This window comes from Vanessa cardui, chromosome 9 (assembly GCF_905220365.1).
Source record: "Vanessa cardui chromosome 9, ilVanCard2.1, whole genome shotgun sequence".
NCBI classification, from domain to species: domain Eukaryota; kingdom Metazoa; phylum Arthropoda; class Insecta; order Lepidoptera; family Nymphalidae; genus Vanessa; species Vanessa cardui.
This window is the reverse complement of record NC_061131.1, coordinates 10,077,476-10,092,327: the sequence shown is the minus strand read 5'-3', so window position 1 is coordinate 10,092,327 and position 14,852 is coordinate 10,077,476. Positions and strand designations below refer to the sequence as shown.

General features: G+C 31.1%; 1 protein-coding gene across 2 annotated transcripts in view; it reads left to right on the top strand.

Annotated features, from left to right (window-relative positions):
• The first annotated feature begins 14,525 nt into the window (after positions 1-14,525).
• Positions 14,526-14,852, top strand: part of LOC124532342 (acetylcholine receptor subunit alpha-like) — a 57,593-nt gene continuing 57,266 nt past the window's right edge. For both annotated transcript variants that reach the window (XM_047107224.1, XM_047107223.1), the window contains exon 1: positions 14,526-14,774. In XM_047107224.1, coding sequence (XP_046963180.1) covers positions 14,586-14,774 — 189 coding nt within the window. In that variant the 5' untranslated portion in view covers positions 14,526-14,585. The remainder of the gene's footprint in view (positions 14,775-14,852) is intronic.

Sequence of the window (14,852 nt, the reverse complement as noted above, 5' to 3'; positions counted from 1 at the left end):
AAAAAGCTATTGATAATATTGACGAGGATTGGACCGTATGATATAGAAATGCATCAACATGTTGCATAAATTATACAACTGAAATCAGCATTTGCTTTTAAGTGATATGCATAACATATAGTTATGACATGTCATGTGACACTGTCTTTATAAAAATTGTTTTCTATTTTTATAACACGGTTCAATATCTCTTTATAAAAATCTAGCGACATTCTTCGGCTTCGCACGGGTTAAAACTTATAATAAATATTCTACAAAATATGTGATTATTTAGGACATCACATTAGAAAATTCTTAAATTATCAGTGTTCCTTTATCATATTGTCTAAATATGTATTAAATACAGAAAACCTTTCTCTCGAATCACTCTATCTGTTAAAAAAACAAATCACAATCTATTGTATATTTTTAAAGATCTAAGCATACATAGGGACAGATCGCTGTAATCGACTTTGTTTTACACTATGTAATGATATAGTTTTTTCCTATGAGCAAGCACGATTATTTAGGCATTGGGTTTGGTAAACATCCTGTCGCATACATCCTTAGCGCGATTATTAACGATATATATTTCAGTCTATGTTATATATGTTACAAAAAATCTGTCTCAAAAATGCAATAATTTGCCTCTTCTATCTTTTTGTAGTAAAATTAGGTTATCTCGTGTTTAACAATATAACTTTCTATAAAAGTTATCAATATCATTATGAATATACATCGTGGATAACATAACGTGACGTAAGTATTTCTTTATTAAAAAACATCCCTAAGGGACACTGGAAGATTATAAAAAACGGGTGATGAATGACTGAACGTAGCCTGGGAGATTCCTCATAAATTCGTTGTTTTAATATCTGATATATTTACGATATTATATTCAAATTGTTTGCTCGATAAGGTTAGTTTTTAGTATGGATTTAAATGGTGGGAAAAGTCTTGTTTTCTATATTTTACGAATCATTATCATACGTCAGTGAACGAGCATTTTTGAGCTGCCAGTAAAGAACAGTTAAAGTCGTCCTTATAAGTTTTATACAAGATAAATTGAATTTGTTCTTTCACGTGACGATTTATTAAATATGCCTCGTAAATAATTGTACCTGATTTGAATGAATGAATGAATCGTTACTGGACATTGTATTTATTTAAAATTATAGATAAAATCTACCTCAGCTATTATATTGTACCTATATCAGCTTAAAGCTTGATAGTATAATGAATCTATTCATCTGTAGCGGGATAGCATTAAATGGATAGCAATAAATATCCGGTTTTACTCGTAAGTTTATATTTTCCTACAGCGAATATATAATAATTTTAAGGGATTTCTGAAAAAAGCATTACATAATTCCTTAAAAAATCATAAAGTTTCAGATATAAGAACGTACACATGGCTCGTAGCAACTATTATTTGAATAACTGGCAACAAATACCCATTTGTATTACTAATGATATACGAAATACACTTACCAATGAAATTGGACCGGATCTAGATACAAATCAAAATGATATAAAGAAATCTTATTTTGTAAAAATCAGTATTACTTAGTTCGTCGGAATTCTAATCCCTCAACTTGAATAGTCCGTATGAGGGCCTTTTCAACCGACTTCAAAAAGGAGGAGGATATCAATTCGTCTGTATTTTCATTGAGTTACTTTATAAACCAATATTATTTATACTTACTTTAAGTACATGAAGATGACGACCGCGTTTCCCCAGCAACCAGCCGTAGCAAATATGATATAAATAGCACCAATAAATCTCTGAACCATCTCACTGGGTGGTGGAAACTGTAGCCAGTGTTCGTTGATCAAGTTCAAATAGTCCTCCGTAAAGTATCCGATCTTACTCCATTCCGAAACCGGCCACATTTCCTTAAACCTTTGAATTAGTACAAATTTTTTATCCAAACTGTTGTTGGAATTAGGAAGACTCTTCGACTCATTTCCACTATGAGTGGTACGAATATCAGTTCCACCAAAGGTTTCATTAGTGACTGTTATCTGTCTCCTTAAACGTAAACAACTTGATCTTTTCTGCATTTGTCTGAACGTGCCTCGATGAAAGGAAAAATGTCTGTTGTAACCAGTACTACGTATTATACACATGATAAATATGAAAGAAAGAACACAAAATATTATTTTCCTCATAGTAGAAAGTTGCTATTTCTTCAAAGACGTGCAGTTCCAAAGGAGTCTTGTCGCGTTTTAAGAATACTACTTAATTTAATAGTATTGTCATGGTTCATAGTACGTATATTTTGTAGTTTTACCCAAGGGAACGATTTCGGGTTATACCTAAATTGGATTAAAGGGGCTATTAGCTAAATTCTCTATAAGGACCGTTAATAAAGACTAATAAGACGGATTAAAGATTGATTGACCTTGGAATCACTAATGCAATTGGAAGTCGATTAAAAACTATACAGTAAGTAAACGAGATAGTTACGGCTCCAGCCTTGTAGATGCCGAATATAATGGTTTGTTAGATTTTATATAATATGCCGATGAAAAAATGTTTTGAAATTCGAATTTCGTGATGTATTTTTGGGTTAAAATTAATAAAATGCTTGCCAATAAAATGACAGCCGACAAAGCGGGTTCAATATCAGGCCAATAATACTGTTTTTTATGGAATTACTTAGTATTTATAATCCATTTGAATACCTATATGCAAGTGTCAATAGTGGAACTTCCTCTAGCAGCATATTAAAATAATATTTTATTATTAAATTTATCTAAAATCCTAGGCTAACAAAAAGAGATTGACTCAAGGTTCTGTGCTATCTTTGTATTAACGTTAGAATTGTATTTTAAAAGTTTTGGTCGTGCAGTACTGAAGTTGCATGTTTTGTGAATTAAATTAAAATTCGAAGCTATCACCGCAGTCCGTCCATTCAAGAGGCTGCTACAGCTTCAAAATTACATAAACTATTTATCTATTATGAATGATATAGAGATAACAGAAGCGTTAGGTAATTTTAAGGTTGAATAAAAATCTTTTACTCGTTTAAAGTAAGGTGATAGGCCAAAAGTTGTCAATAATCGCTAATGGAAATCTGTCTATCTGAACAACTCACTTTGGAAGAAAATATTAATAATTGTCCATCAAAGAAAAGTATTGTTTTAATTTGATATATTTTTAAAGATTTTTCATCGAATGCATTGATACTCATCTATAAACATGATAAATAAATATAAATATGAGACAACATCACATACATTACTCTGATCCCAATATAAGTAGCTAAAGCACTTGTGTTATGGAAAATCAGAAGTAACGAAGGTACCACAAACACCCAGACCCCAGACAACATAAAAAACTCGGAGTGGCATACTTATGAAAACCGGTGTACACACCACTCGACCACGGAGGTCGTCAAAACGAACTTTGTCGTGTTATTATTTATTGTATTCTTCAAAACTTAAACCCAGAAGCAATTGATTTGATCTATATTGAGTGCCTCGATGGTCTTGTGGTCAGCTTATAATGTAAACTGTATTGAAAACCAATAAATAGTGATTAGGTTTTATGGTCGATTAATTCTCACGATAAGATTAAGCAAATGAATCAAATGAGACACTTGTGTTTATATATAACCCTTGAGAATGAATTATTTGGCCGAATTGTGGTAGATATTATCATTATTATCGTGACCATGAGTTGTGTACGATTAATTGTATCAATAACGAATTTTACGGCCAGATTATTATTTATTACCAAGCTCAATACCTGTAGACTTATTCCGTTGTCTAATATAATATCACTATTTAACAGAAGAGTCAATTTCATATCTGAGTCTATATTCAGATTGACTCACCTCTATGAAGAGAACATATACCTTGCTTTTATCTACTTGTCAGAAGGAAAAATAAAAATGTCTAGGTGAAGTGAACAAAATCACACAAGTAACAGTTGACGAGGTGCAGCGAATTCATTCAAATTAGTAATATCAGATATCCTTAATTTAGCAGCTTTGGCAAAGCTGAGCTACGTACGTGCCTTGAATTTCGAATATAAAGTCTGTCCAGCAGAGCTAATCTGAAAGAAGTAATTTTCTTTTTGTTTCTTAAATACAATGTCCGGATACTAGTTCAAAATTCGTTGCCAGAATTATTTGACGCTCTGTAAAATAAGATAACGGTGAGCTGATGCATAAAACTGTATGGATTACATTATTATTTCTTACTAAACAATAGTGCCGGTAAAATCTTTGTTTATTTTAAAATTTGAACCAACAACGTATTTTTAAAAATGTACCTTTCTGAATTGAACGTCTAACAATGTCGACAAAGCAGGGTTCTAAGGTCTTATTTCATCATTCAGTTGTGTATTCTTTGAACTCTTTACGTTTGATGAAATTCGCTTTGACATTTATAAAATCCTTATCATGGATACGCTTATATTCTTGTACGTGTATTTTAATTTGAGTTTCATTTTATAGAAGAAGAAAGTTCTCAGTCTTCGAGCTTCAACAATTCCTATTTACTACAATACTCAAAATCTACCTATCTTCTAAATCTACGAGTATTATTTATTTTGCGGTTATTTTATTTTGAAGAGTATTTCTAACTTTTGAGGTTTTAAAAATTATTTCTTAATAAAAATAAGTTTATGAAATATTACTATGACTTTGTTCTTTCAACAACAACTTTAATCAATGTTAATATTAATATACTTTAAAAATTATTTACCGAGAATCGTTGGTTCCATTAAAAGTATTTTAAGTACATTATTAAAAAAGTGAAGTTAGTTACTTTAATTTCTTGAAGTACTAACTAAAACCAATATTTTTATATGCAGAAAATAAAAGAAAATTAATTACCTGATAATATTGTGATTGTATTTCACTTTTACAAACTGGCCCCGGTTTCGCACAACTACCCCTAAAGTTTACCAAATAATACACATCCTAAAAAGACATTGAAATCGCTTTAGTAGTTTCGGAGTTCATCGCAGACAAATATTGGGACACAGGCTTTTTATAGTGCTCGTAGCTGTTGCCTACGAATTCATTCAAGCGGAAATTTTGGTGTGAATTGATGTAAAGTGGTATCCCATCAAATGTGATTATTATAGGCGATGACGTATAAAAGCCACCCGTTATTCATGCTAGTAGTTCCTGTAATAATGGTAGTTTTATAATATTACTTGTCAGCGATTTTAGTTATTAGCTCTGTAATACGAAGCCTGGTGCCATTGCACAGTCATTTATTAGGGTATCGCATCGGCAGAGCTGGAACGCCAACCTTAAACTCCAGCTTATGGGGCGGTACGCTCGTTAGTTTCAGAAAGTTAAAAATTCCACGGGGTCGGTAATTTTACTGTCATTAGTCATCACAATGTCAATTGATGTTTTTGATATTGAATCACTCATATCATTTTCTTTATTCAATCGACCTCTTTCTTCGGCGACAGTACTGCTCTGTAAATAGTTGCATGTTCAAAGGTTTATTTAACACATTGTGATCCCGAATATTGTACACGTTATAGTTGCCCCAGTTGTTCCTATTCCGAAGTTTCAGCAGTACGATTCGATGGCAAATATTCAACGTATCGTTTCGACACATTTTTTACTTCTTCGAAAAATATAGTATAAGATCATACAAATTCTTTGGAAGGTCTTTTTTTGTAATAGAAAACTCACAATTTTTATGCTATGTAATAGAAACATCACATTTTCTGGGATAAATTCTTTAACTCTACACTTAAATACGCAAAAAATCATATCAAATGGCTTGTTACAAATGCAATTTTATCAAACTTTTACATTTACACTATACATATGTATGCTGCAGTGAGAATAATAATATTTATATTATAACCATTGAAGTTACTGCTTTTAGTATCGTACAAATTATAAAACGACAAGGTTAATTAAAAATAGAAAACTGTATTTAAAAATAGAAAAACATACACTAGAAATTAAGAAAAGAAGACTGATTTAGTGCTCGTATTGAAAGCACACGCACAACAAAACTGTTTGATGTCGATGCCAAGATGAATGTCGTATTATAGACAGTTTGGAAGTTGATAAATAACCTATAATTATATGGATTCTTAAATAATATATGAGAGTATACACAATTTACGATTAATTTAAGCCAGGTAAGTCATTTGTAAAGGGTTTCCCAATATAACCGACCAAATATATTTAATACAGTTTCATTTCATCACTACAGAAAATAAGCTGTGTAATAATTATTACACAGCTTACTTTAGCTCAAACTTTAATTTAATTTTAATTTGTTTAATCCAGCTTTAAAGACTAATAAATTGATATAAAATAGCTAATCTACTTTTAACGTCTTGCGAGATTTTAATCAACGTTGTCAAGACCATATGACTTGCGCTGTTAATCTGAAAGTTACGAGATCTCATGCAGAACTAAGCTTCTAACTTTACACGCCCTAACTGTATAAATTTTAAAGGCCATTTTGCTACATTTACTTGGTATTAAGGTGTAAAATATATCCACTGTTCGTTACTTTTCTGTTATACAATAGTTTTTTTAGTAAATAAACGCCCAAGCTACATATTTTGACTAAGACACACACAAGTACACTAGTAAAAAACTTTTGGCACGTTATACGCACACGCTGATAAAAAAGTTGGCTCATTTGGTTAGTTCTTTCGTAGTGCAATACTCTATCTAGATGTTATATAAATAGATTATGGCTAAGATTATAAAAAAGCTCAAAATCTCTGTAACCATATTCATATTGATTCTTTTTTGTAATTCATTATGAATTATATGACTAATAAACTTATATAAGTAGGTAATAATGTTTTTAAAGTTTCAAAAATACTCTCATGTATGACGAAAGCAATCCATATATTTGGTTGGGGAAATAAAGATAACTCGGTGGTCTTAGAAAATAATTTCATTTAATCAATTTTGCCGTTTTGATCGATAAATTATCTTTTACCAATTTTCTGCTTTATACTATTATTATAGATTTTTTTACATTATTCTGTAAAAACGAAACCAAAAAATCTTCCAAAGTCTCTTTTGAATTTAGCTTTACAATGTTGAGAGAGTTCTGCAGTGACAGAAACAAATGCTAATCAGGTAGGGGGGGGGGGGGGGCTATGTTCTGGCTAAGCTGGATGCATCATCATGTTTCATCCAAACTCTTTAAATTTTTTGGACGTCAGGTACTCACAAAAATTATGATACTACACAGTATTGTCGTAATGTAAAACAATGCTTTTTCTGTTCATATTTTTTCCTTTTTTTTAAGCGTGTTTACCTTCGCTTAATTTTTTTACAGTAAAGATTAGACTGAATGGTTTAAACAGGTACTAGCACCTCATGACGGTCATTCTTAGTCGATGTGGGCTTTGCAATCGTTAGTTAATTTTCTCTAAATGTCACAGGATGAAAATTGTTGTTCTTTTGACGTTTTTAAAAAAAAAAATCGAAATTTTCAATGATTGCCAAGTAAGAGCGAAGCTCATCTTTGAGTTTGATAATTTTGGAATGAAAACGAGCAAACCAATTCTGACACTGGCGCTCACTTAAGCATTTGTCAACATAAGCACTCCATAATTTTCGGTGAGCCTGTGCTCCATTTTTTTCCCTCCCGGAAGAATAAAGGAAAATACGGTGAAAATGACTTTCTGGAATCTCCATTTTCAAATTACAGTAACTTTTAACTACGTATACGAATGAGGCCTAATTTATAATGAAATATTCTTTCGAACGAGCTATATCATAGATTAATTCCATATGTTTTACTAGAAACCTGTTACTTTACGTTAATATTTTTGAATAAACCGTTTATACATTATATAAACAGAAAGTCGCGTGATCAGTGCTGTTGAAGACTATGAAATCTAATTAATATGTGGTGTAATATTTATTAATATAACAGCAAATTATACAGAAAATTTAATGATAATCAACATTTTGTAAAATTTTAATAAATGTTATAATATTTTATTCTTTTGGTACTTCTATTGAAAATAGCATGTATATATGCATAAGTAGGGTACGACAATAAACTCGGTTTTGATTTTATTTTAATTGTATACAGCAGATTTTTAATCTATATTTAAGATAAGCCTTTGTATTGAGAAACAAAGTATATACAGTTAATTTCTCAAAACAGCAGGAGAAGCGTTTGTAATACTTTATTTTTATTTAATTTACAACATCCACTGGCTCGGGGTTGCCCGTACCTTTTTTTACACGTTACATTTATACATTTTGTTTTATATTTTTACTTAACATCAGCGGATCGTTGCTGGTCGAATTTGTAATACTAATTTGTGTTGTGGTTGTACCGGAAACTCAGATACTGTAAAAAATCAAATCTCATTCATTATATTTTGATAAACGTGTGAAGACTATGCGCCCAGCGCCATAAATATCAAGATAGTACCTTTGTCCAACGTTTTATTGGCACATTTATGAACTACGAACCTTCTTTGAAATACACAGAGAACGTTTAAGTATTTTAAGTTGACGCTAGATGTCACTGCACGCCGAGATGTTAGCAATTGTCAAACGTTGTTTATGTTTCCCGATAGAGTGTGCTAGGAATTTACTTTAAAATATCCATTACTTATACTGAAAAAAATAGCTTTTTTTTGTTTATTGTGAAATAAACAAATATTCTACAATATAGATTTACAATTCATATTAATAAGCCGAAAATATATAAGGCTACAAACCATATATTATATATTTTATATCATTGGTTAATTGAAAAGTTTTTTTATGTACCTAAAAGAGAAATACATATAACAATTGACAAAAATATTTTATAAATGACATTGTAAATACGTTTAATCCTATGACAGATTATATTTGAAATTTATTTTCGAGATCCTTGGTACACAATATATAAAAATATATCTATAACTGGGTATTGGCGTTGATATCAAGAAAGACTGAAGAGCCCTCGAGGTTCTCAAAGTGTTCGTTCAGTTGATTACGAACCCACATTAATGACTTCATTTTTTTCTCGTCTCTAGCTTAAAAGACTTGAAGTTATCAATCAAGTAAATTATATCATTCTTGACTAAGATTTCATTAACTTAAATCTTTCATTTTCTTAGTATTTTCAGTTTTCGGGATAGTCAAGTCTGATTTGATTAGCTTTACATTTTATACGTATTGCTTTAAATTCAACTTGAATTGAAAATATTTATTTGGGGATACCGTATAGCTTGTTTACAAATTGTATAATTGTATACCTTTTAATGTGAGTCAAAGTTCATAAAATAATATCAACCGTTGGTGGTAAAAACAACATGTTAAGTAATTGCCTTACCTATTTACGTAAAGTACACCTTCTTTACAGTGAATAAGAACAAATCGATGCAATTTTTTTAGCAATATTGGTCATAGATACATTATATTAAAAAATCTTTTTCTTGGCTATTTTATATCTGTGGAAATTATTGATAACTTTTTATTTAGCTTGCTGTACGTTTCAGTCATTCCACCGCTATCGGGAAAATCAATCATTTGAATTAAGATGTTATGTCCCTAGAGACTGAAGTTACACTGCCACTCTCCCTTCAAACGGGAACAACTAAAGTTGAGTGGGTAAATGTTTTATAATCTGTGATTAACTAGTTATTTAGTGAATTTCATGACGTTAAATAGACAGCCAAAAATTTGAGCAAATCAAAATCCATTAGCAAAATTGTATAATTTTACATTCAGGGAAATTTAAAATCAAACTTCATTAAGTTTATTTTTGTATTACTAACAAAAATGAGTCAATGATACTCGAAATAAATATTATTATTATTATATTATTATTATTATTACATATTGAATAACTATCAAACAATCAGGTTTACCCCTCCCACTAGAACGTATTTATTTTTACTCAGTGATTTTATGTAGTTAATATGTAAGTACTTAATTTTATTTAATTCATTTCAATTTCAATTAAAAAAAATATCATTTTTCATATGTATTTTATATCACACTATAGTTAAAAATCAAGCAAAATACATTTGATATTAATGAACTTTTTTTTCAAAATCGAAAAACATGGGAGTAATTCTAAACCATTTAAGGAATTGAGAAATTCTAAACTAACGATAGGCCCTACCGCCAAGTGAATATAAAATTTTAATGTCATACGTTATTTTATTATTTATGGCGTATACGTCACTTATATTATGATGGACAATATCATAAAATACGTTAGATCATGTAATCTATCCTAAAAAGGGCTGTCCCGAGCCCTTTATAAATGTCCAAGCAGAATAATTAGGTTTAATTTTCATCTTTAATAGATAAAGTAATCGTTCAATATAATTTTCTAATATCTGAACTTAATTTCTGACTGAATATAATAGATAAATAATGTAAATTCATAGTCATCTGTATTAAAATTAATTAACTAAGGCAATACCAATAGTGTAACATTTGTTCTAAAAAACGTTAATTAATTATTGCCACTAAACTGAAATAATAGTAAAAATATATCATAAGAGGATTGCGTATTGATGAGAGGTTGTGGTTTAACGAATGTAGTATAGGCAGGGTCCTATTAAGTAAATATCAATAAAATGTCTAAAACCTATTTATAATACTATATATGTAAGAGTAACTCTGTCTGTCTGTCATTTTTTCACTACCAAACTGCTGAACCGTATTTGATGAAATTTGTTATGAAGCAAAAAACTTGAACTCCAAGAAAATATATAGGGTATATTATATATGTATACTATTTTTGCCAGACACATGACAATCAACACCCTAAAACGCAAGTGAATCCGCGGTCTACCACTAGTAATAATGTTGTATATGTTTTCTATAATATACAATATCTTATATGGTGATATGAAACACAAATAAGTTTGATGCTGTTAATGTATATTTCGTCATCACATAAATATATAATGATAGTGTTTCTATTGTCGGGCGGCGCTTTATCATTCCTCGTAATTAGCAGATGAGCCTTTTATCCAATTACCGGTGTTTTGCTAATAGCCATCCATTTCATTTATTTTCGCTATCAACTACTTAATTAATGTTTGAATATGTTTGCAAGCCTTACAATAAGCTAAAAATAAACGATATTAGATTACTGTGTCTCTATTTCTTATGTGATAGTGGTGGGTACGAGAGGCTCACCTGATGGAAAGCGACTTCCACCGCCCATGGATATCTGCAACACTAGGGGCGTGCAGGTACGTTGCCGACCTTTAAGGAAGGCTTTATAATTAATTTTGGAATATTAAAAATTCAGCCAAAGCAATAATGGTGCTCATTGTCATTTCAAAGTAAGTATTACTAATGATCTTAAGAAAACTCTATAATTAGTGTCATAAAATTTAAGGAAAGATTTTTTGTATATTGATTTACATAACTGTACTAGAATAACCATAAGTAAAAAATATATATGCAGAATAATTTAAAAAAATAGCTTAATTACATTAGATCCTATAAAAAATAAAATTTTTCAACAGTTTTCAAATTTATTGCCTTTACAATAGGACATGTTCTTTACAATTAAAAATAGAATCGTTTTAATCATTGCTGGCGTTATTAATTTATTTTGTATAATAGAAAGAGCTTCATTAGAGATAGCTTAATATACAGTAGGTATTGCATGTTCATAAAACAAAAAGTGTGACTACAAAGAGTACTCTGCATAGTCAAACGAAAATATACCAAAAGGCCTATACCGGAACCTCTTTTGTTTTTGGCACAAAAGTAGTTATTAACTTGATCAACTTAAAAAAAAATAGAATTAGGCCAAAAAAGGCTAGAAAAACAAAGTGCTGAATTTTAATTTAATAAAACTGTTGTATATTTGACTAAATTATTATTTTATAATTTTTGTTTTACGTCAACATATCTCTTGTAAATTTCATTGGTTTTTAAATAACTGTCAAACTGAATAAAAAAGTTTCTGATGTAGTTATTTTACCACTTGATAATTATAAATTGAGAGTTGAGAAACTCTAGTCTGACACAAGTTGCCCGACGAATTATTTTTGCACGGTCGTCTACTACTGGGAATATTTTGAAGTTAATTTTCTTAATTAAAGTTAACACGACTTTATTAGTTACAATATCACTGCATGTTGAGTCGGGGTAAGAAAAGGTTGTCGAACCTTAAGGTCTATTTTCGTGTGCTCAGTATGAGCGATAATTTGCTTTACCGATCGAGAATAGAATATTAGATCGCATTGATTTGATGTTTAGATTCAAAAGGTAATGATAGTTTAAGACTTGATAATGGAATTAATTTGAAAACCGACGAAGTTTTTTTTACTCTATACATGCTTTATGAAGCCGTCTTGTGTTTCCGATTCCAACTATTTCTCTACCAACGCTGTCATTATTTTTAATTTACACTACGATTTTAAATGAGATGTGACCACAGAAAGATTTCTAATTGCACAAATAGATTAATACTTGTCGGATGGTTATAGAAGTTGCAGGTATTATAATTAAAAATACTTCTTAAAGAAATACGAATAGGATTTTAATAAAACAATTCCAAATTAATGCGAGACAAGAAACGTATCCTCGAACTTATTCGGAGGTTATGTTTGGTTGTACCAATAATCCCATTTATGTACAAAATAAGTGTAAAGAGTAAGGTATATTGGTTCCTTTGCCAAGCAATCAATCTTAATGATTCTCGAACTTGCCAAGTAAAGAATGTTACGCGATATGTCCCTATTAACACAATGACCGCCTATCGGGAAGACAGTTTTTAAATATATACCCAAATCAAATGATTTTGCAGCTTCCAAAGTTTTCAAAGTTTTCATTCTTTAATCGCATTTTTGGTTATAAAATACCTTAATTTTCTAATTGAAGTTGATATTTATTAATGTATAAAAACATTCATCGACTTTATTAATGATGACGATGAAATGATCACAAAAAAAGTTATTGTAACGAAATATACTTACTTGGTGTTATTATGATTTATGGTATTATCATGTTAAGTAAAAGGCTCAAAGGATTCACGTTCCGTTATATTCTAATGAATCAAAATTTTAGTCGTTTTATCAATTAAATAAAGAGCTCATGTCTTGAAGGTTGCACATGTTCACTTTTGTCCATGACAACGTATAAATAAGCAAATATTTCTAGCAAAGGTGCATTCCTTTAATGTTTAGTACTTCCATACAACAACAACAAAAGCCTGTAAATATCCCACTGCTGGATTGAGGCCTCCTTTCCCTTTGAGGATTTGAGAGAGATTCCAACACGCTGTTTCAATGCGGGTTGGTGGAATACACATGTGGCAGAATTTGTATGAAATTAGACATATGCAGGTTTCCTCACGATGTTTTCCTTCACCGCCGAGCAAGAGATGAATTATAAAAACAAATTAAGCACTTGAATATTCAGTGGTCCTTGCCTGGGTTTGAACCTGCAATCATCGGTTAAGATGCACGCGTTCTAACAACTGGACCATCTACATGCCGTGATTATTATATTATTTAAAATATAGCCTATTAGCGATACTCAGAGATTAAATTTACCGCAACGATACCGGCTTACCACAGCAGCAATACATACCTCTTGTTGGTATACACGTACGTTCACATTCAATTATTTGCATATTACATTTGAATTTGGATAATTTGAATAGCTATTTATCCCTTGTCAATTACTGAACCAGTAATGGGATTTCGGAATAAAATTTCAAATTGATATTTCCATATTATAAATAAAATGTATACGATCAATAGTAAGTAATAAGTGTATATTAATTATTATAATGACAATAAAAAGTAAATTATAATAAGACTTCTTTAATTACAAGACAAATATCAATGTTTTCTTCTTGATTTTCTTTTTATTTTTCTAATCAAAGAAAAAGTTAGCAATTTCAAGATTGTAGATCAAAGCTCAGACGAGAGATAGATGTTGAAGCGTCTGCAACGTGGTAATATTTTATATTTATGTTGTATGTTGAATATGGAAATGCAGCGTTTTTGGATATTTTTTCTTTATCGTATAAGATATAACGTCGTAGAATTAATTATATGTAATCAACATATTCTATGATATTACGCGTAATATAGCTTTGGCAATATTTATCTTTCAGCTTTTAGTTTTAATACGTCTTTGATTACAGGGTGCAGTTTCCTATAGACTAAAATTATACATATACTAACGTACTAACGTGGCTATTTACCAGAACATATTAGAAATTAATCGTTACATAAGCATAATATAAACATTATTTTTTTATTACTTAAATAAATGAAAATTTATTTCAATTTACATTAAAAATAGTATTTTATTTTAAAATTTTGTCACTAAATTAGTAGTTAGTTTTAGTTGAGCAATACTTGAATAAGTAATTAATTTTAAACAGTTTAATGATATTTGAAATTCATAGCGGCGCGGAAAGATGTTGACGCTTAGTAAGAATTACAAGGAACCTGATCAAAATAGCAAAGAGTTTAGAGCGGAGGACGCTACGATTCTGTGACAGGGAGCGAGTGGTGAGGAGGCGAGGGCGGGCGGAGAGGTCGCGGGGCGTGAGGCGTGTCGACCGGCAGTCGGTACCGCGCCGCGCCCGGGCCACCCGCTGCCTCCGCGGCCTTACGTAACGATGCCCGAGCCCGTGAGCTGATGGCCGCGCTCGTCTGGTGGCTGGCGGCCTGCTGCCTGGTGCGCGCCGTCGCCGCCGGCAACCCCGACGCCAAGCGGCTCTACGACGACCTTCTCTCTAACTACAACAAACTCGTGCGCCCCGTCGTCAACACCACCGACGTCCTTCGCGTCTGCATTAAGCTCAAACTCAGTCAGCTCATCGATGTCGTAAGTCTATAAGAGCCAATGTAAACATACTCTGTTTTCCATTGTTTGTCGTGTAATCCCGCTGACCCAAATCGACAG